Source organism: Sycon ciliatum, chromosome 5 (genome assembly GCF_964019385.1).
Source record: "Sycon ciliatum chromosome 5, ocSycCili1.1, whole genome shotgun sequence".
Classification (NCBI taxonomy): domain Eukaryota; kingdom Metazoa; phylum Porifera; class Calcarea; order Leucosolenida; family Sycettidae; genus Sycon; species Sycon ciliatum.
Genome location: NC_088647.1, coordinates 12,010,311 through 12,028,273, shown reverse-complemented (window position 1 = coordinate 12,028,273; position 17,963 = coordinate 12,010,311). Strand labels below are relative to the sequence as shown.

Genomic DNA, 17,963 nt, shown 5'->3' with positions numbered 1-17,963 from the left:
CTACAGTAAAACCTGTCAAGGCGACCACCTGTCCTAGAAGACCACTGCAACCAGGACAAAGGGATGCTATTTCCAGTCAATTGACCCTGGATAAGGCGACCACCTGGTGACAGAGACCACATTTCGAAGGTCCCTTGAGCGGTCGTATTACACAGGTTTCACTGTACACATTGTAGCTTGAGTGATCCCATCGCTTACAGATTAGTGGATGATCCTGCTCTGAAGAAATGCAGCAGTCCTTTGCCCTCCTTGGCCATGCTCTCAGTCTAAGCAAGAAACAAATCATGCATGCACACACACACGCACACGCACACACACACACGCACACACGCACGCACACACACACACGCACACACACACACGCACACACACACACACACACACACACACACACAAATTCAGAATGAAGCACATTCCTCTTTTTGTTTTAGATGAAAAGACTAGAGTATGGATAAGTATGCAATACTTAGCAGTGCAGAGCAGTGCAGAGCAGTGCAGTGCAGTGTAGACCAGCTTAGTGTTGTACAGTACGTACCGTGCTGGTCTGAGATGCCTGCGACGTTTGAGAGGCTATGGAAGACTGGGAAGGCGTGTTTGGCACTCCAGACAACCGATTCTTCTTGCTGGGCATCAGTCTGCGAACGCCTGCCCATCTTCCACTCTACACGACGAGTAGTGCAGGATAGTAAACAGCACAGTACATTCAGTGGGAGTGGGAGGATTCTAGCACTATAGGCTTACGCCTGGGTTACAAACAGTTACTGGGCATCCGTTATAAATACGCACACACACACACACACACATACACACACACACACATACACACACACACACACACATCTAAACAATCAAGACACACACACACACGTACAAGGCCCCACTCACGCAAGGATTGGCCTATATACATCTGGCATTTTGTGAAGTATTGATGTGTTGAGCGCATTTTTGCTCAAGAAAAAAGAAAGCGACAAGGGAACAGATGGTGTCGCATGTAGTAGATGCACGTTAGAGGGGAAGTGTACCCACGGGCCAGTGCATGTACTTAGCAACGTGCAGTTAAAAATACATTGCAACAGTGAAAGTCCCAGGTGGACAGGTGCAACCATTCGAGGAATTACAGCATATGGAAATTTTAGCTAAATTCTGTGACATAACGAAGACAGTAAATATGGTGAAAGGTGCACTCACAAGAACCATGGTGCAATCTAGACAATTTACTCCTTCAAGTTCTCAAACCTTTACACCATGGTTATTGTAGCCAGTGCACCTCTCTCCATCTTTATTGCTTTAATCTGTTTCTCGTCTATATATGATGAGACCATACTTTACCAGGATCTGTCACATCATAGAGGTACGTATAGGAAAACATTGCACTACAGAGCTGCAAAAGTTAATCTTTGGCATGGGACATATGACACCTTTGGTGTCCCAGCTGTCATCATTATAATTATCACAGAATTTAGGCACAACTTCTACATGCTATTACTTTGGAATAGCTGCACCAATCATCCTGGGACTTCACGTTAGGAACCAGTGTGTTTATTCTGCTACAAGTTATGAAGCTTGCATTTTAGGGTGAACTACCCCATTATCTCTCTAACATTTCCTGTTTGACACCACAGTAGTACTAATTCACCATGATAATCAAACCAAACATCCACTCACATATCCACACTTTTGCAGGCAAACTCCAAGCTAGCTGAACAAATACAAATGGGAATAAATAAACATGTCCATGACCAAAGCAAGACAGTGGTGTTGAAAAGCACAACTGGTCACTGCATTACCTGAACTAGCAAGGAGCTGGCAACAGCTCACCATTAACTTACATCTCTGACATTCACCTCTGCTGTATCACAGGAATTGAGCACACATTGGTGAAGATCCTTCAGCAAATACTCTCTGGTCCGACGCTAGAGAACGAAACAAAACCATTAGGAGAGAGAGAGAGAGAGAGAGAGAGAGAGAGAGAGAGAGAGAGAGAGAGAGAGAGAGAGAGAGAGAGAGAGAGAGAGAGAGAGCTAGAGAGAGAGAGAGAGAGAGAGAGAGAGAGAGGGGGGGGGGAGAGAAAGAGAGAGAGAGAGAGAGAGAGAGAGAGAGAGAGAGAGAGAGAGAGAGAGATGAATCAGTAGCTGAGAAGAAGTTGATCCATTTCACTCCAACAGCATGTCTATAGCAGAGAAGCTGGGCAAGCAGTACCTTACACCAAGGAGAATCAACAGACAACTGATAAAAAGCTCACAGTCAGAGCAACAGCTTTTATACCAGCAGCAGCGCAGCAAAAAGGCTCCACAGCCAGCGCAAGGTGTAATGTGTTTAGCGCACTGCTGTGTGGCCAATCATCAGAGAGCATGGCAGAAGTGTAATCCCCAGAGAGCATGGCAGAAGTGTCAATCTCCAGAGAGCATGGCAGAAGTGTCAATCATCAGAGAGCATGGCAGAAGTGTCAAGGAACACTAGCTCACACCCCTGTTCTTCACAGCATTGTTCTTCACAGCACTGTTCTTCACAGCACTGTTCTTCACAGCATTGTTCTTCACAGCACTGTTCTTCACAGCACTGTTCTTCACAGCACTGTTCTTCACAGCACTGTTCTTCACAGCACTGTTCTTCACAGCACTGTTCTTCACAGCACTGTTCTTCACAGCACTGTTCTTCACAGCACTGTTCTTCACAGCACTGTTCTTCACAGCACTGTTCTTCACAGCATTGTTCTTCACAGCACTGTTCTTCACAGCACTGTTCTTCACAGCATTGTTCTTCACAGCATTGTTCTTCACAGCATTGTTCTTCACAGCACCGTTCTTCACAGCATTGTTCTTCACAGCATTGTTCTTCACAGCATTGTTCTTCACAGCACTGTTCTTCACAGCACTGTTCTTCACAGCATTGTTCTTCACAGCACTGTTCTTCACAGCATTCCTATCCTGTATCATGTTATCCTTTCACCCATTCACGGCATAGTCCTTCCCCTGCCTGTCGCCATGTATAGACGGTACGTGACCTCTCACTACCCCCGTGCTACGCACGATACCATGCTCTGCTGGGCATGGCCTCCCTGACTCTTCACTATATCTACACTCATCTGTCTGTAAAATAAAGGACTTCCTTATGTCAGTACATGACACAACATGGTGTCAGAAGTTAGTCAACCAGGTCTACACTTCTAGTAGAAATGGCCAAGTTCGCGCCGCCTGCAGACTTTGATTTCTCCATTCCAGATGCCTGGCCGGCTTGGAAACGCCGGTTTGCGAGATATCGCCTCGCCTCAGAGCTCAACGCGAAAGACGAGAAAGTGCAAATCTCTACGTTGCTCTACTCGCTGGGCCCAGAGGCCGAAACTGTCTTCGATCAACTGGTATTCGACACCGTTGGAGACGAAGACAAGTATGACAAGGTCATGACGAAGCTGGATGCTTACTTTACGCCAGCATTGAACGTGTTTCACCAGAGGACCATTTTCGAACAGTGTGTCCATCTTCCAGGAGAGTCCGTGGAAGAATTTGTTCGGAAACTTCACGCAGCAGCGAAGTTCTGTGACTTTGGTGACCAGAAGGACAACAGAATTCGAGATCGCCTCGTGGCTCACATTCTGGATCGTCAAGTCGCCAAGGAGTTGCAGCTGATTGAGCCCGCAAAACTCACCCTCACGGACGCAGTTCTCAGGGCCAGGCAGGCCGAGAAAATTTCCGGAGACGTTGCAGCGCAAGCCGCCAGGCCGCAGGTCAATGCTGCATCCCGCTTTGGAGGAAAGCAGCAAGATGCAAGGAGTCGCCGCCAGCGCAGCGGCGTTCCGTCGAAGCCTGCACCAACGCCGTCCACGCAGAGGAAGAGCGGCACTGCAGCTTCAACATGTCCGTGGTGTGGCCACGCTGGTTCGCACAAGAGTAACCGTTCTGCGTGTCCTGCGTTTGGTCGCAAGTGTAATTCATGCGGCAAGCAGGGCCACTTCGCCGCCGTCTGTCTTTCCACTCCAGCAACCACGCGTGGTGCCAGAGCTGTCGAAGATGAATCGCTCGTGTCCCCGTCGCCATTCATGGGTGGTGTTGCAGAGCTGTCATCCAACGCCAGTCCTTCCCAGTCCACCGACGCCTGGTCAGTAAGTCTGCCTGTTTGCTCGACAAATTTGATATTCAAGATCGACACAGGTGCAGATGTATCATGTATCACGCACTCCACGTATCAGAATCTCGTACAACGCCCTGTACTCACACCATCCACTACCAAACTCCTTGGTCCATCTGGTGCACCTCTATCCATCAAGGGTCAGTTCACTGCAGACACCATGCACAAGAGTGAACTGTTCTCTATGGAGATCGTAGTTATCGATGGTCCTGGATCTACCAACCTGTTGAGTCGCAGAGACTGCCTCCGACTTCGCCTGATCCAGCGTTTAGATGCAGCAGAATCGTGTACCAGCAAGCCAGCACAGCCCATCGGTTGTATGGTTGGGCCCCCAGCTGATATCAAGCTCGTGGACGACGCCACGCCGTACCACTGTGGTGTTGCCCGCCGTGTGCCTCTGCCTCTACAGGACAAGGTCACAGAAGAGCTCGCACGTATGGAGGAAATGGGCATCATCGTCCGGGAAACGGGTCCCTCTGACTGGTGCTCTCCTATGGTGCCGGTTCGTAAACCTAATGGTCGCGTACGGATCTGCGTAGACCTAAAGAAGCTGAACGGCAACGTGAAGCGCGAGCACTTCCCTCTTCCGACAGTTGAGGACACACTGGCTAGGCTCGCCGGATCTACTGTCTTTTCCACGCTGGATGCCAACAGCGGCTTCTGGCAAGTGCCTCTCACGGAGTCTGCATCCAAGCTGACCACGTTCATCACGCCTGTGGGTCGGTTCCGATTCCTCCGGATGCCTTTCGGTATAACCTCTGCACCGGAAATCTTCCAGCGACGCCTGCAGGACTTCCTCTCTCACGTCAAAGGTTCCGAGGTATTCATGGACGACGTTCTGGTCCACGCCGCTAACGAAGCTGAACACGACCACCGGCTGGACACAACGCGCCAGGTCCTTGCCGACGCAGGCATCACTCTAAACCCCGACAAATGCCACCTCAAGCAGTCATCAGTCAAGTACCTGGGACACATCGTCAGCGGGTCCGGTGTGAAACCCGACCCCAGCAAAGTCTCCGCCATTGACGACCTCAAGGAGCCTACGAATGTTCCTGAGCTTCGCCGTGCCTTAGGTCTCTTCACCTACGTCGCCAGATTCATCCCGGAATTGGCTACGATCTCAGCGCCCCTCCGTCAGCTCCTGCACACCGACACTGATTGGTTCTGGGACTCCCCGCAGCAGGACGCGTTCCGTCGGCTGAAAGAGCTCGTCGTTTCAGCCCCGTGCTTAGTGCACTATGACCCCAAGCGTCCCATCATGGTCAGTGCCGATGCCAGCAGCTATGGCATTGGTGGTGTTCTGCTCCAGAAGCACGATGGCGACTGGCGCCCAGTAGCCTACGCCTCCCGTTCCCTGACCAAGACGGAACAAGGCTACGCGCAGATCGAAAAGGAATGCCTCGCAGCGGTGTGGACGTGCGAGAGGTTAGATCAGTACCTCTTCGGCGCTCCCAGGTTCATCGTGCAGACGGACCACAAGCCGCTAGTGCCACTGATCAACACCAGAGACCTGGACAAGGTTCCCATCCGATGCCAACGAATGCTGCTCCGCTTCCTCCGGTACGAAGTCCATGCCATACACGTTCCCGGCAAGGATCTGGTGGTGGCTGACACGCTTTCACGAGCGCCAGCATCGGCATCAGTTGACAACGTTCTGCAAGACGACATCGGCATGGTTTTATCAACCACTGCCGAAGATCTCACAAGTCCATCCGTTCTCGCCAACCTAGCCAAGGCTACGTCTGAAGATCCAGTGTTATCCAGTGTGATGCGCTACGTCATCCATGGCTGGCCTGCTACCGTCCCTGACGACATCAAGCCGTTCCATCGTGAGCGAGGCCAGTTGTCTCACATGCAAGGTGTATTGTGCCACGGCTTTCGCCTGGTTGTTCCGTCCGTGCTACAGCCTGAGATCCTCCAGAAGCTGCACGATGGTCACCAAGGTGTCACGAAGAGTAAAGCCCGTGCCCGCTTCTCGTCATGGTGGCCAGGTATCTCTGCCGACATCGAGGCGTACGTCGCCAAGTGCACTACCTGTATCAAGCAGCGTCATCAGTCTCCAGAGCCTCTTCAGACAACTCCGTTCCCCGAGCGTCCGTGGCAGCGTATCGCATCGGATCTCTGTGATGTCGACGGCCGCCAGTACCTGATTACTGTCGACTATTTCTCCCGTTACATTGATGTCGCTTGTCTCTCATCGACTACGTCACGGGCCGTCATTACTCATCTGAAGAGCATATTTGCTGCCCACGGTTATCCGGACATCTTCGTCAGCGATAACGGGCCACAGTTCGCTTCCGACGCCTTTGCACAGTTTATGTCGTCGTGCAACATCACGCATCGGACCAGCAGCCCGAAGCATCCTCAAAGCAACGGCGAAGCAGAACGCGCCGTGCAGACTGCCAAACGACTCATCCGTGCGCCAGGTGATCTACAGCAGTCCCTCCTAGCGTATCGCTCCACACCCCTGGCCAATGGCTATTCGCCCGCCGAACTATTGTACGGCCGCAGGCTCCGCACCAATCTTCCGTGCCCACCTGATCTCCTGCAACCCTCCTGGCCAGACATCACTGCTCTCCGGGCCAAGGAGCAGGAGGCTAAGCATCGGCAAGAAGATCACTTCGATCAACGCTTCGCAGCAAAGTCGCTCTCCCCTCTGCCACTGGGAGCGAAAGTGTGGGTCGACGACAAGCGCGAGGGTACAGTGGTTGAGCAACTCACCGATCGCTCCTACAACATCGCCACCTCATCCGGTCTTCTGCGCCGAAACCGTCGTGCAGTGAAGTTGCTCCAGCCAGTGACTCCTCCCGGACCGGTGCCAGCAGTACCACCGGCCGCGCTAGTCCCGCAACAACCGCCTGTGCCTACGTCACAGCCAACTCTCCGTGCTCGCAACAACATCCAGCCACCGCAGAGATTGATCGCTACCATATAACTCTCTCTGGCTTCATGCTATTGCTATTGCTCTCCCGCGCATTGCATAGTTCTGTTCTATGTGCCCGGCTATGTACAACCCGTACATGTATCTGTCTTGCCTTTTCTCCATAACAGTCTTTTTCCCAGCTGTTGTGTTTTTTGCTCTCCTTAATTTTTTTTCAAAAAGGGGGAGATGTCCTATCCTGTATCATGTTATCCTTTCACCCATTCACGGCATAGTCCTTCCCCTGCCTGTCGCCATGTATAGACGGTACGTGACCTCTCACTACCCCCGTGCTACGCACGATACCATGCTCTGCTGGGCATGGCCTCCCTGACTCTTCACTATACAGTCGACCTACCCTTATAACGATATTTGCGTCAGACCAAGAAATATTGTTATAAGGGTAATATTGTTATAGGGGTAACTGGTTCATTTCATACACATACGTTATAATGCATGGATTTTGTTCATTTTTTACACTCTTCATAGCATAAAAACTGATATACAAAAAATGTACATCATTTTACATGCACATTATGTACACAGCAAGGTGCCCACTGGTGCCCCTGTTGCATTTCGTCGTGTCCCAGCGACTTATCAAGTGAAGCTTGCCTTACCTGGATAGTGGGCTCTACATATTCCCTGCTAGATATTGTTATAAAATGGAAAATGTCGATTGGTCAGCCCATTTTATATTGTTATAGGGGTAATATCGTTATAGCAATATTGTTATAGAGGTAAGGCATTGTATACACAAGTCAATGGAGTGATTTGGTTTGGCAGAAAAATATCGTTATAAGGGTAATATCGTTATAGAGGTAATCGTTATAAGGGTAGGTTGACTGTATCTACACTCATCTGTCTGTAAAATAAAGGACTTCCTTATGTCAGTACATGACACAACACTTCACAGCACTGTTCTTCACAGCACTGTTCTTCACAGCATTGTTCTTCACAGCACTGTTCTTCACAGCATTGTTCTTCACACCCCTGCTCTTCACAGCACTGTTCTTCACAGCACTGTTCTTCACAGCATTGTTCTTCACAGCACTGTTCTTCACAGCATTGTTCTTCACAGCACTGTTCTTCACAGCACTGTTCTTCACACCCCTGCTCTTCACAGCACTGCTCTTCACAGCACTGTTCTTCACAGCACTGTTCTTCACAGCACTGTTCCTGACAGCACTGTTCTTCACACCCCTGTTCTTCACACCCCTGCTCTTCACAGCATTGTTCTTCACAGCACTGTTCTTCGCACCCCTGTTCTTCACACCCCTGCTCTTCACAGCACTGTTCTTCACAGCACTGTTCCTGACGGCACTGTTCTTCACACCCCTGTTCTTCACACCCCTGTTCTTCACACCCCTGCTCTTCACAGCACTGTTCTTCGCACCTTTGCTGCTACACTGACTAGAACCATACAGAAAACCAGTGACAAGAGGCAGTGACATGTAGAGCTGTGCAGTCCCCAACACTAATTCACACTATATCGATCTGGTGCTGCACGAGCAATGACCTCAAAAGTTGTATTCTTTCCCACCAGCCATTTACCTGCTCACGTACTACAGTATACATGCAATACAATGTACCGACACACAAGCAGCATTGTCAGGCGAGGAGAGGGTACTCCTGTTTTTAATACAAACACCCGCCTGTACGACTGTGCTGGCCAGTGAACATCGCCGTCATGAATGAAAAAGCGCCAGAGTGTTGTTCAGCCGTAGCACTACTAACACTAGGCTGTGCAATCAAACGCAGTGCTGCTTTTTCTCAGGGGTGAACATTTCACTGGCGAGCACGTAACAACACAGGCTACAAAATAGCACCTGTTCATACTTCTCATATGTTTGACACAGCGAAGTTTCACACAGACAACACTGTGTCCATGATAAAAATGCACACAGGGCAAGAAGACACTGTACGGATCTTACCTCGAGCTTTGCAAACTGCTCTGCTTTCGTACTGGAGCGTTCTGCGTTGATGAGTAATGTCAGGAAGAGGTTTCCAAATTCCTTCGTCTGCAAGAAAAGGGGAATGAGAAGGAAAACAGTGCAACACAATTTTATTCTTTGTGGCCGGTCTGTAGTTCAAAGATGGAATACACGCTGTCAAAGACACTAACTGGTAAGCTGCCGTCAACATGAGCATGTCACACAACAACACATCCACAACAAATTGGCCGGTGAGAAGTCACGGAGAAGCTTTCGCCAATCTTGAGATACTACTTTTGGCCAATTGGGATTTTTGAAAAAGAAATCTATATGACTGTATTGCAGCATTGGATTGGGCCATGAGAATACATCTATAGTACTGGAAAGTGAAATCCAACCACAGAGAGGCAGACGGTGCACTCCTGCTGCATCAAAGCAGCATGCCACCACATCAACCCCAATGCATTGATAGTGTGTGCAAGCATGCAGCGCACCACATCAACCCCAATGCATTGATAGTGTGTGCAAGCATGCAGCGCAATCACAGGCCGCGTATTAACTTACAGCGATACGCACATACGCATGAAAGCAACACATCTATGAGATCAAACTTCTAGGCTCCATGCTCAGAAGAAAAATGCATACATTTAAGTACCCCAGTACATATACCTGTACTTGCAAGTAGCATTTACGTATGGGGGTACTGTGTATGCCAGAGAACAACCTGGAACAGAGAACACAGAACCCTTTCAGCAAGGGCTTGCCCAGTCCAACATGTCTTGAATTAGTTTACCGGACTTACCACGGGGAACACTCCAGTGGATGGTAGCAAAGGACTGAACGGAGGTACACTCTTCTTACTGCACACAGAGATCTGTTATCGGAATGAATGAACAGCAGGCAGGCACGTCGATGGCAACGTAGAGTGGGCAATGGAGACACTCCACATGGGCAACCACACCAACATCACCAGCATATTACAGCAGTAACAGGACAGTGCAATACCAATAATACGTGATGTGACCAAAACAGTCAGACACATAACGACCATAATACTTTTTGTTTGAAGGTTCTGAAAGTCAAGGGCCCAGTGGTACTGAAAAGGACCCGCAAATAAAATAGGTTCACTTACGTTAAATAGCAAGACATTTCTTCACACTTTACTGGCCTCGTCAACCAGCATACCGTACATATCTCTTAACCCTTTATGTACTGAAAAATTGTACACAGACTGAATTTGATCTCGACTTTCGAGCTTCGTAACTCTGGAACCACACATCGGAGCGCTTCAGCGATTGTTTTAATGGACAGCTGGGAGTTTTCTCTTTGACTTACATATTTTAGTTTTTGGATATAACCCAGAAATGACTGAGTTACGATCGATTGAAAATTTGAAAAGTTTCGATCCCAGGGGATCGAAAGTTGTACAGTCCGTACACAAAGGGTTAATTTGCTAAATCCTATATATAGGATTTTGGTCATATTTTTCAACTCAGAATGGGTGTCACCGTGTGGCACGAGCATAGGGAAATGTATGTGACCAATTCTTCCGTGTTAGGTCTTAGTAGATATGGAGAGTTGAATAAGATAATTTTTTCAAATACTAACATCTAAAGCTCATCTCCTTGCGCAATATTTCTAAGGCCTGTGCCCTATTTTTCGAATCCTATTTAAAACTGGTAGTTTCACGACGGCATGTGCGATATGTCGTCATGAAACCACCCCGTGCCACAACTGTAATGTTCTTTTGCATATTCACTGCTTCAGTCGTTTCCATGACACCAGCTTAACAATGCTGCTCAAAGTTCCAATTCTAGCTGAAAATGGGTGTTCATGATGTCCTATGAATCTAAAAAGTAAACATTCATGCCTCAAACATATTAACCCTTTATTACCGGCCTGCAGACTTTCGATCATATATGATCGAAAGTCTGCAGGCAAGTAATATCTTCGTAACTCCATTATTTCTTGTGCGAATTCAACGATCGAAAGGTCTATTTGGTAGAAGAAACTCCAAGCTATCCAATGCAACAATCGCCGAAGAGTTACGATGTTGGACACCAGAGTTATCGCTCACCGTATTCTTACCTCGGCAAATTCAAATTTTCGATCGATCACTTCACCATTTTTGGGGAAATTCCCTTTTCGTGTGCTCTTTGAGCGACTAAGCACTTGATAATGACGTAGTCAGCTGAAGTTTGAATCGTCTCAAACAAATTTGAGCGTTCTGCGATGAAGGAGAGTGGAATGGCGTTGATGGGACGAATTTGCTTGCATATCAGGCTTGGAGACGACTTTGCTATATTACCGCGCCTGATCTGTGGCGGCTGGATAATGGAGCACGGTAGCCTGGCGTTGCTCTCGCCAAGAGCTCTCGAACGAGCCCTAGATTGTGAAAATCAAGTGAAGGAGACCAAAGTTATGACCTGGTGAAGTTGGAAATTGTGCTGAAATTCGTAATCCTGGTGCATTCTGTGCAAGTAATCCGGTAATAAAGGGTTAACAGCTTCTATGAAAACCATTATGCCGTTATTATGGGTCATGAATGACTCATGATGACCAATAACAACGGCATACAGGTCACATATTTTCAAATCCTATATATAGGATTTTTTGCCAGCAAATTAAGAGATACAGTCAGTATCGCCTATAGCGTTGGTGTTTGATTTTCAGCATTTTATCAATATAATTATTACTATGACCGATACTGCATGCAATGTATGCGAGTGGGGTGTCAAACGACTGAGCGCCGTGCACATACGCACAACATACATGTACAATGTCATGAAGCTGGCTGTAGCTCCTGACACACAAAATCAGCATTTCCTCACGATGGAGGCATATTTTTAGGGGTCAAACGGGTGTACCTTTAGCTAACAAACGGGTAATTTTCTTAACGGGTGGGTTAACGGGTACCCTTTAGCAGCCATGTTTAATTTTTGCACCAGTTTTACATAAATCATGATTATAATTCATCTGTTCTCAGGTTGCATTTTGACATCTAATCACCAAGAGTACATAACCAGTGGCACTGGTTATGTACTCTTGATATCACATTATGATTCGCAAATTGATTTGTGTCTGATAGTTGTAGAGGTATTAATAGATATACTAGGTGCGAAAATGCAACAGCAATGCAGACATCCATCCAGGAGTTGTAAATAATTGACTCCCGCCGGGAATGCTCCATCCCAGCAATGTTGTTTTGTACTGATTAGATCATGGAAATACAAATCCAAACAAACGGGTACCCTTTTACTAACGGTACCGGAGATTGACGGGCGGGTGGGCGGGTACCCGGAACACCCCTTTGACCCCTACATATTTTGGCAACTAAGTTACTTGTACGAGCAAAACTCACCAAACAACACTCACTGGACAAGTTCTTCACGAAGAAGTAACACCCTGTTCTCCTCTAACATCGCTTGATTTTACATCAATCACTATAACCGATGCAAAAATAATGTAATAAAAGTCTTTTGAAATATGAATTTGATCACTATAGGCGATATATTACTATAGACGATTATTACTATACGCAATAACTGTGTATACTTAGTTATGGCAAATGAAAATGAATTTGAGAAATTGATCACTATATCCGGTATATTACTATAGCCGCCAACCTTATAGGCAATACGGACTGTACTAGACAGTCCTGTCTTGATGAATTTTTCAAGAACACAATATTCCACGTTTGTTTTCATAATAACCTTTGTGGGATAAACTTCCCTAGTTGGTAATTCTATACACCGGATTAGAGACTCAGGGACTTGGCAAGAAAGGTAAGTAAGCCCCCCCCCCCCTCCCAGCACGACAATGAACTTACACGATAAAATGTTTCAGGTTGCGGAGATGAAGCCGAGAACTACACAGAGACACAGAGAGAGAGAGAGAGAGAGAGAGAGAGAGAGAGAGAGAGAGAGAGAGAGAGAGAGAGAGAGAGATTGACAGAGAGAGAGAGAGAGAGAGAGAGAGAGAGAGAGAGAGAGAGAGAGAGAGAGAGAGAGAGAGAGAGAGAGAAAGAGAGAGAGAGATTGACAGAGAGAGAGAGAGAGAGAGACAAACAGACAGACAGAAACATGCATGAGATGATTATAGGCCGAGGTACTAGCTGGCCGCAGACCCAGAAAAGAGCTGCCAAGTACTGTCCAGTGTAAACCAAGACTATTTCGAACTTGACAAAACGGGCTACTTGTGTATGACCGTAGTGAGTCAGTCAGATGTAAGGTTTGACAGGAAGAGCGTGTTCCACCTGCAAGATTCGGCAGGAAGAGAGTGTTCCACCTGCTTCAAGACTATTATCACATGTGAATTTGAATGTACGTTTTCACCTAAACCAATTCATATGCAGAGCATTTTCTCGTAGGCATGAACTGTCCACCATGCCGTCTGTCATGTCAGCATCAGATTTAGTACAGTCAGACCAAGCTTATCCGGTCCTCTTTTACCTGGATCCCTCGCTGTTCAGAAGGTCTTCCGATGAGACACACTGATTGTGACGTCATGATGCATTCCATATTATCGCATGTTACATACTACATGTAATAAGTTTACTACTCGCTGTGCCTTGCACGCCGCCACACACTTGGACTATGCATGCCTTTTCCGTGTGATGCGTCGTATGCACCACGTGGCTGCTGTTATTTGAATTTATTTGAATCTCTCGTGCTTATCTTTCTGGATACAACCTAACTGTTTTCCGTTCTGTTCTGGCGGTTTTTGGTCTTGCCAAGACGTTGTCAGCCAGTCAGTTTTTGCTTGTCAGAAAAGTAATGAAAGTTGATGAACACCTCTGAAACTCACTGTCCCAGTCATTTCCACTCGCCATCCGGAAGAAAATTGAGGGTAACCGATTTACAGACACAATATAACCGGCCCTCAAAACTGCAAGTCAATAGTGGCATTTTTTGTCACCAGTCTATTCACAATTCTGCGGCAATCAAGTTACATGTACTAGGACGGGTGGCCTTCACCATGGAGGACAACACACGATAATGTACAGAACATAGGACACTTTCCCACACGCACATGCACGCACACACGTACATATGCACACACACACATACACACACATGCACTCGTCCATAAATTACACCAAACATTGCCTGTCTTTACCGATTCTCGAAGATTGGCCGCCACTGCTGTCCCTGTCACTGGCTGCACAACTATGTATGTGTGTAGGAAACTTGACGCTATCCAGTTGGGATCAAATGTTGTGCTCTCCTCCTGTCAAGACAAGAAGAATACAGCCATGTACTGAGTATGACAGTACTCAGAAGAAAAGAAGAAATAATCTGAAACCCTTAGGCCAAGTAAAAAAAAGATTGTTGATCGTCAGAATTTTCCGAAAAATCGGGGCGGACGGGAGGGTTTTAATTTTATTTTATAACTTTTTTTTATGTCTGCATCGACCGGACATCTTGAAATCTTAGCATGTATTACATCTATGGGGATATGGGTGTACTACCATTGTTGGCTGTGACTGCTACCAGTCTGCCTGGGCACACTTTGAACATGTGCAGATGACTCTGTGATACGCGGTGGCTGCGCAGTTTCCATAAATCCAGACGTAGATATCAGGTGGTACACTGTACAGACTACAGTGCCATGTATTGTAGTTGCCAGATTTCACACAAGTACACTGGAATCACACTGCACTGCGTGATGTCGCTACGGTAAACATGGTAAAAGCACGGTGAAGCTGTACATGAGAGCTCGCATACGCTCGTACTGCTAAAAAAAGTTCGGATTTCGCTAAACACAGGAGTTTTCTACCTCTGATCACGAAAATAAGAAATAAAATAAATCCCGGGACGGACTGAAAAATCGGGGCGGGCGCTGACGATCAACAATCAATTATTTTTACTTGGCCTTAGCTGTAGTAAAGTAACGTAACACTACTAGTAAGTTATACTGCCACAAACACCTAAAAACAACGAACAACTGACTGCAACCGAAAGGCTAATGCAATTTTCCAGATGTCCAGCAAGAGAAGAGTGAACACTGCTCACAGAGTGTGACTCAGTAAGGAGTAAGAACACACCAGCTGGTGGGTGCATTAAGCCGATGGTCCAGGCATGCACATCGGGCCGTGGGCCATGCACCGCATAGAAAGCCCGTGCATGCATAGGATATGCATGCAGGAATGCACTGAGTAAATCGGACAGCATGCCACAGCATGACATGACAACGTGGGCTCACCACATTACTACATATTAGCTAAGCTAAACTTGCAGTGTTAAAGAGCAGTGTAACGGTCAGATACGCTGATGTTCAGACTCCTAGTATGCTTTTATTCCAGCCTGGCCTCTATTCAAAGTGTAACTCATATGATACATGCTTATGCTCTGGCAAGGTACATTCGGGCCTGGTTTAAATCTGGCTTTGGAAAATATATTTTTCATTGCTATCAGGTTCGGCCTCATTTCCTCTGTGCTGCGCTGATGAGTCCACAAAGGACGGAACAGTTCTGTCCGCAGATTGAGACATGCTTATATAGTTGTTACAGGACTTTATAGTAAGGGCTGTCAAATGCAAGCAGTCACTGAGTGCATGTGACAGGTCAGCAAGTGCAGTATCACACAGAGCCGAGCACATACAATTGCCACCGCATCTGAATACAACACATGCAACTACCATCATACCTGGAAGACAACGCATACAATGTCGTTGCCAATGTGTCTTTTTCTCGCTACTTGCTGCGCATCAGTTTTCGAAAAGGGCATAAGCGGTGAGACGTGGAACATAATTTCTCTGGATTAAAAAAAACACCACACCCACACAGAGCCAAAAATGAATACTGTATAGCAGGAAATTTTCGGACGGAAATATTTTCGGACAAAGCCGATTTTCGACCTTTCGTACGGATTTTATTTTCGTACAGTGCTTCATGCTAAATGCACGTGTTTGCATGCGACGCGCATGTACATGTATAGTGTACATAACAGCAAATTTTAGTACGGAATTTATTTTAGTACAAAAGAGGCTGTGTACGAAATCGTACGAAAATAAATTCCGTCCGAAAATTTCCTGCTATACAGTAAGTTAGCCACAAGTATGTAACAGCATGAAAAAGAAGTAAATTATCGTGTCCATTCCGGAGGGGGGGGGGGGGGGGGCTCACGACGGCCGCTAACACCTGGTAAATCCAGCGGCATATGCAGCGCCTGACGGCGGGGCGAGGGGCACAAGTGTCAAAAACCCCATCAATCAGGAGGTTTAGTCCCACGTAATCCGTGGGTACTTTACGTGTGTGTACCACGTGATACTCAGTGACCCACGTACAGACGTTTTCTGATTCACGACATACCGTGTATGGAGGCTCACCCACGTTCCGCCAGAACGTGGGTGAAAATCAGAATGGAGCGCATTGTGCGAGCTGTGAGGGTGCTCAGCTGAAGAAGTTTCCGAAGCACGAAATCAAAATATTGGATGAGCTTTTAAGGCCCGGGTAGCTTCGTCTTTGACCAGGTGTGGGCCTTTCGCGTCATGCTTTTGTTTGTTCCGTGTGACTAAACACAACATTGTAACGTGGGTGCCCTTCATCCACTTTACGTGGATCACCCACGTACGCGTTTCCTTTACGTGGGAACTAAACCTCCCTAATAGCCGCATCCATGTACCCCTTGTGCCTGACAACAAGCTCGCAGTTGACTGTGGGTAGCAGCACTACTGAAAAAAAACGCTCCGAAGTAGGACTTAAACCAGGCATGATTTCAGTCTTTTAGACCAACCCACTATGCTTGCCTGGATAACAGCAATCTAGCACATAAACCAGCGACTCACCTGTTCTTGAACTTTGCAAAGTAAGAGCTCCGACCCGATAAGTTGCCTTTAACATCCAGGCCGCCACGGAACCTATGCAGAACAATGGAGGACATATCACGTTTCTGACTCTGCTCACCTGCACTATGGCACACTGTGAATTGCAGTGCTCCCTAGAAAAGCATGGCCAAAAGGGCACACAAACATGAGTGTTGCCTGACCCGTGAGAAAGCCAATTCACTGTTCAGCGGGGCAGAAAGTGGTCAAGTCAACGGAAGAAGAAAGGCTAAAAGACAAATGCAAGCAGTACCCGTACATGTGTCATTGACTTGCATGGGTTATCTGAAACACCATACAAGAACATGTGTATGAGAGCCAGCTGCTTTGCTTCTACTTGTACTGAGTTCTACTCGGCCAAAATATCAACTTAGTGCCTACCCCTCAAATCCTTGCAGATCAACCTGTGTGGCAATGCAGTTCAGAAACTGAGAAAACTGATCCGACACAGTGTTGTTAGAGAATATTGCTTCTTCCGTTGTCTATGGAATAGACGCACGCACGCACGCGCATACACACATGCACGCACACACGCACACACAATAGTGGCATCTCAGTAAATAACTGGTCAGCAACAGGAAGCTGGGTGAATGTGCCTAGCAGTATGAGTAATTTTGCGCTGGAAAGTTGATACAACATGTAGCTATCAAGAGCTACATTAATTAAGAGAAGAGAAATCGCGTAAAACAGGAGGTGTTTTACGTGGCTTCTCTATGTATCACGTGCAACAGAACATCTCCAACAACTAGGGCTGAAAGGAATATTCGAATTATTCGAATATTCGAAATATGCAAGGTGGAAAAAAAATATTCTTCATTAAAGTAGAATAGGAATATTCGTAAATGTACAGAAACTCGCCTATAGGAATAAAAACGAATACTAAGTAAGTCATACCTGTCCTAGAGCTTGCGTTAATATACCGAATTTGAAACGACACTGCTTGGCGTGCTCATCGTACTCCAGTAGCGCATTTTGAACCTGAAGAACAAAAGTGCAACCAACAACAATACTGTAAGTCTACAAACTTTCTGTGCATTAAGATTTCAGCCTGTACTGATGCTGCCTGTATACGCTGTCATACTGAAACTTGCAAACCAACATTTCGGCCTAGAAAGTCCAGGCTGGAAATAGCCAAAAATAAATATGCGCCGAATACAGTACTA

The 17,963-nt window shown here is 47.0% G+C and overlaps 1 protein-coding gene across 3 annotated transcripts in view; it reads right to left on the bottom strand.

Moving 5' to 3' along the window:
• The window catches only part of LOC135817610 (rap1 GTPase-activating protein 2-like), a 42,174-nt gene that overhangs the window by 8,136 nt on the left and 16,075 nt on the right, over positions 1-17,963 (bottom strand). For all 3 annotated transcript variants that reach the window (XM_065330830.1, XM_065330831.1, XM_065330829.1), the window contains exons 8-18: positions 17,695-17,778; positions 17,182-17,282; positions 16,765-16,836; positions 15,624-15,732; positions 14,095-14,205; positions 12,806-12,844; positions 9,779-9,850; positions 8,977-9,063; positions 1,830-1,913; positions 536-661; positions 199-266 (exon numbers count right to left, since the gene is read on the bottom strand). In XM_065330830.1, the coding sequence (XP_065186902.1) occupies positions 199-266; positions 536-661; positions 1,830-1,913; positions 8,977-9,063; positions 9,779-9,850; positions 12,806-12,844; positions 14,095-14,205; positions 15,624-15,732; positions 16,765-16,836; positions 17,182-17,282; positions 17,695-17,778 (953 nt within the window). The remainder of the gene's footprint in view (positions 1-198; positions 267-535; positions 662-1,829; positions 1,914-8,976; positions 9,064-9,778; positions 9,851-12,805; positions 12,845-14,094; positions 14,206-15,623; positions 15,733-16,764; positions 16,837-17,181; positions 17,283-17,694; positions 17,779-17,963) is intronic.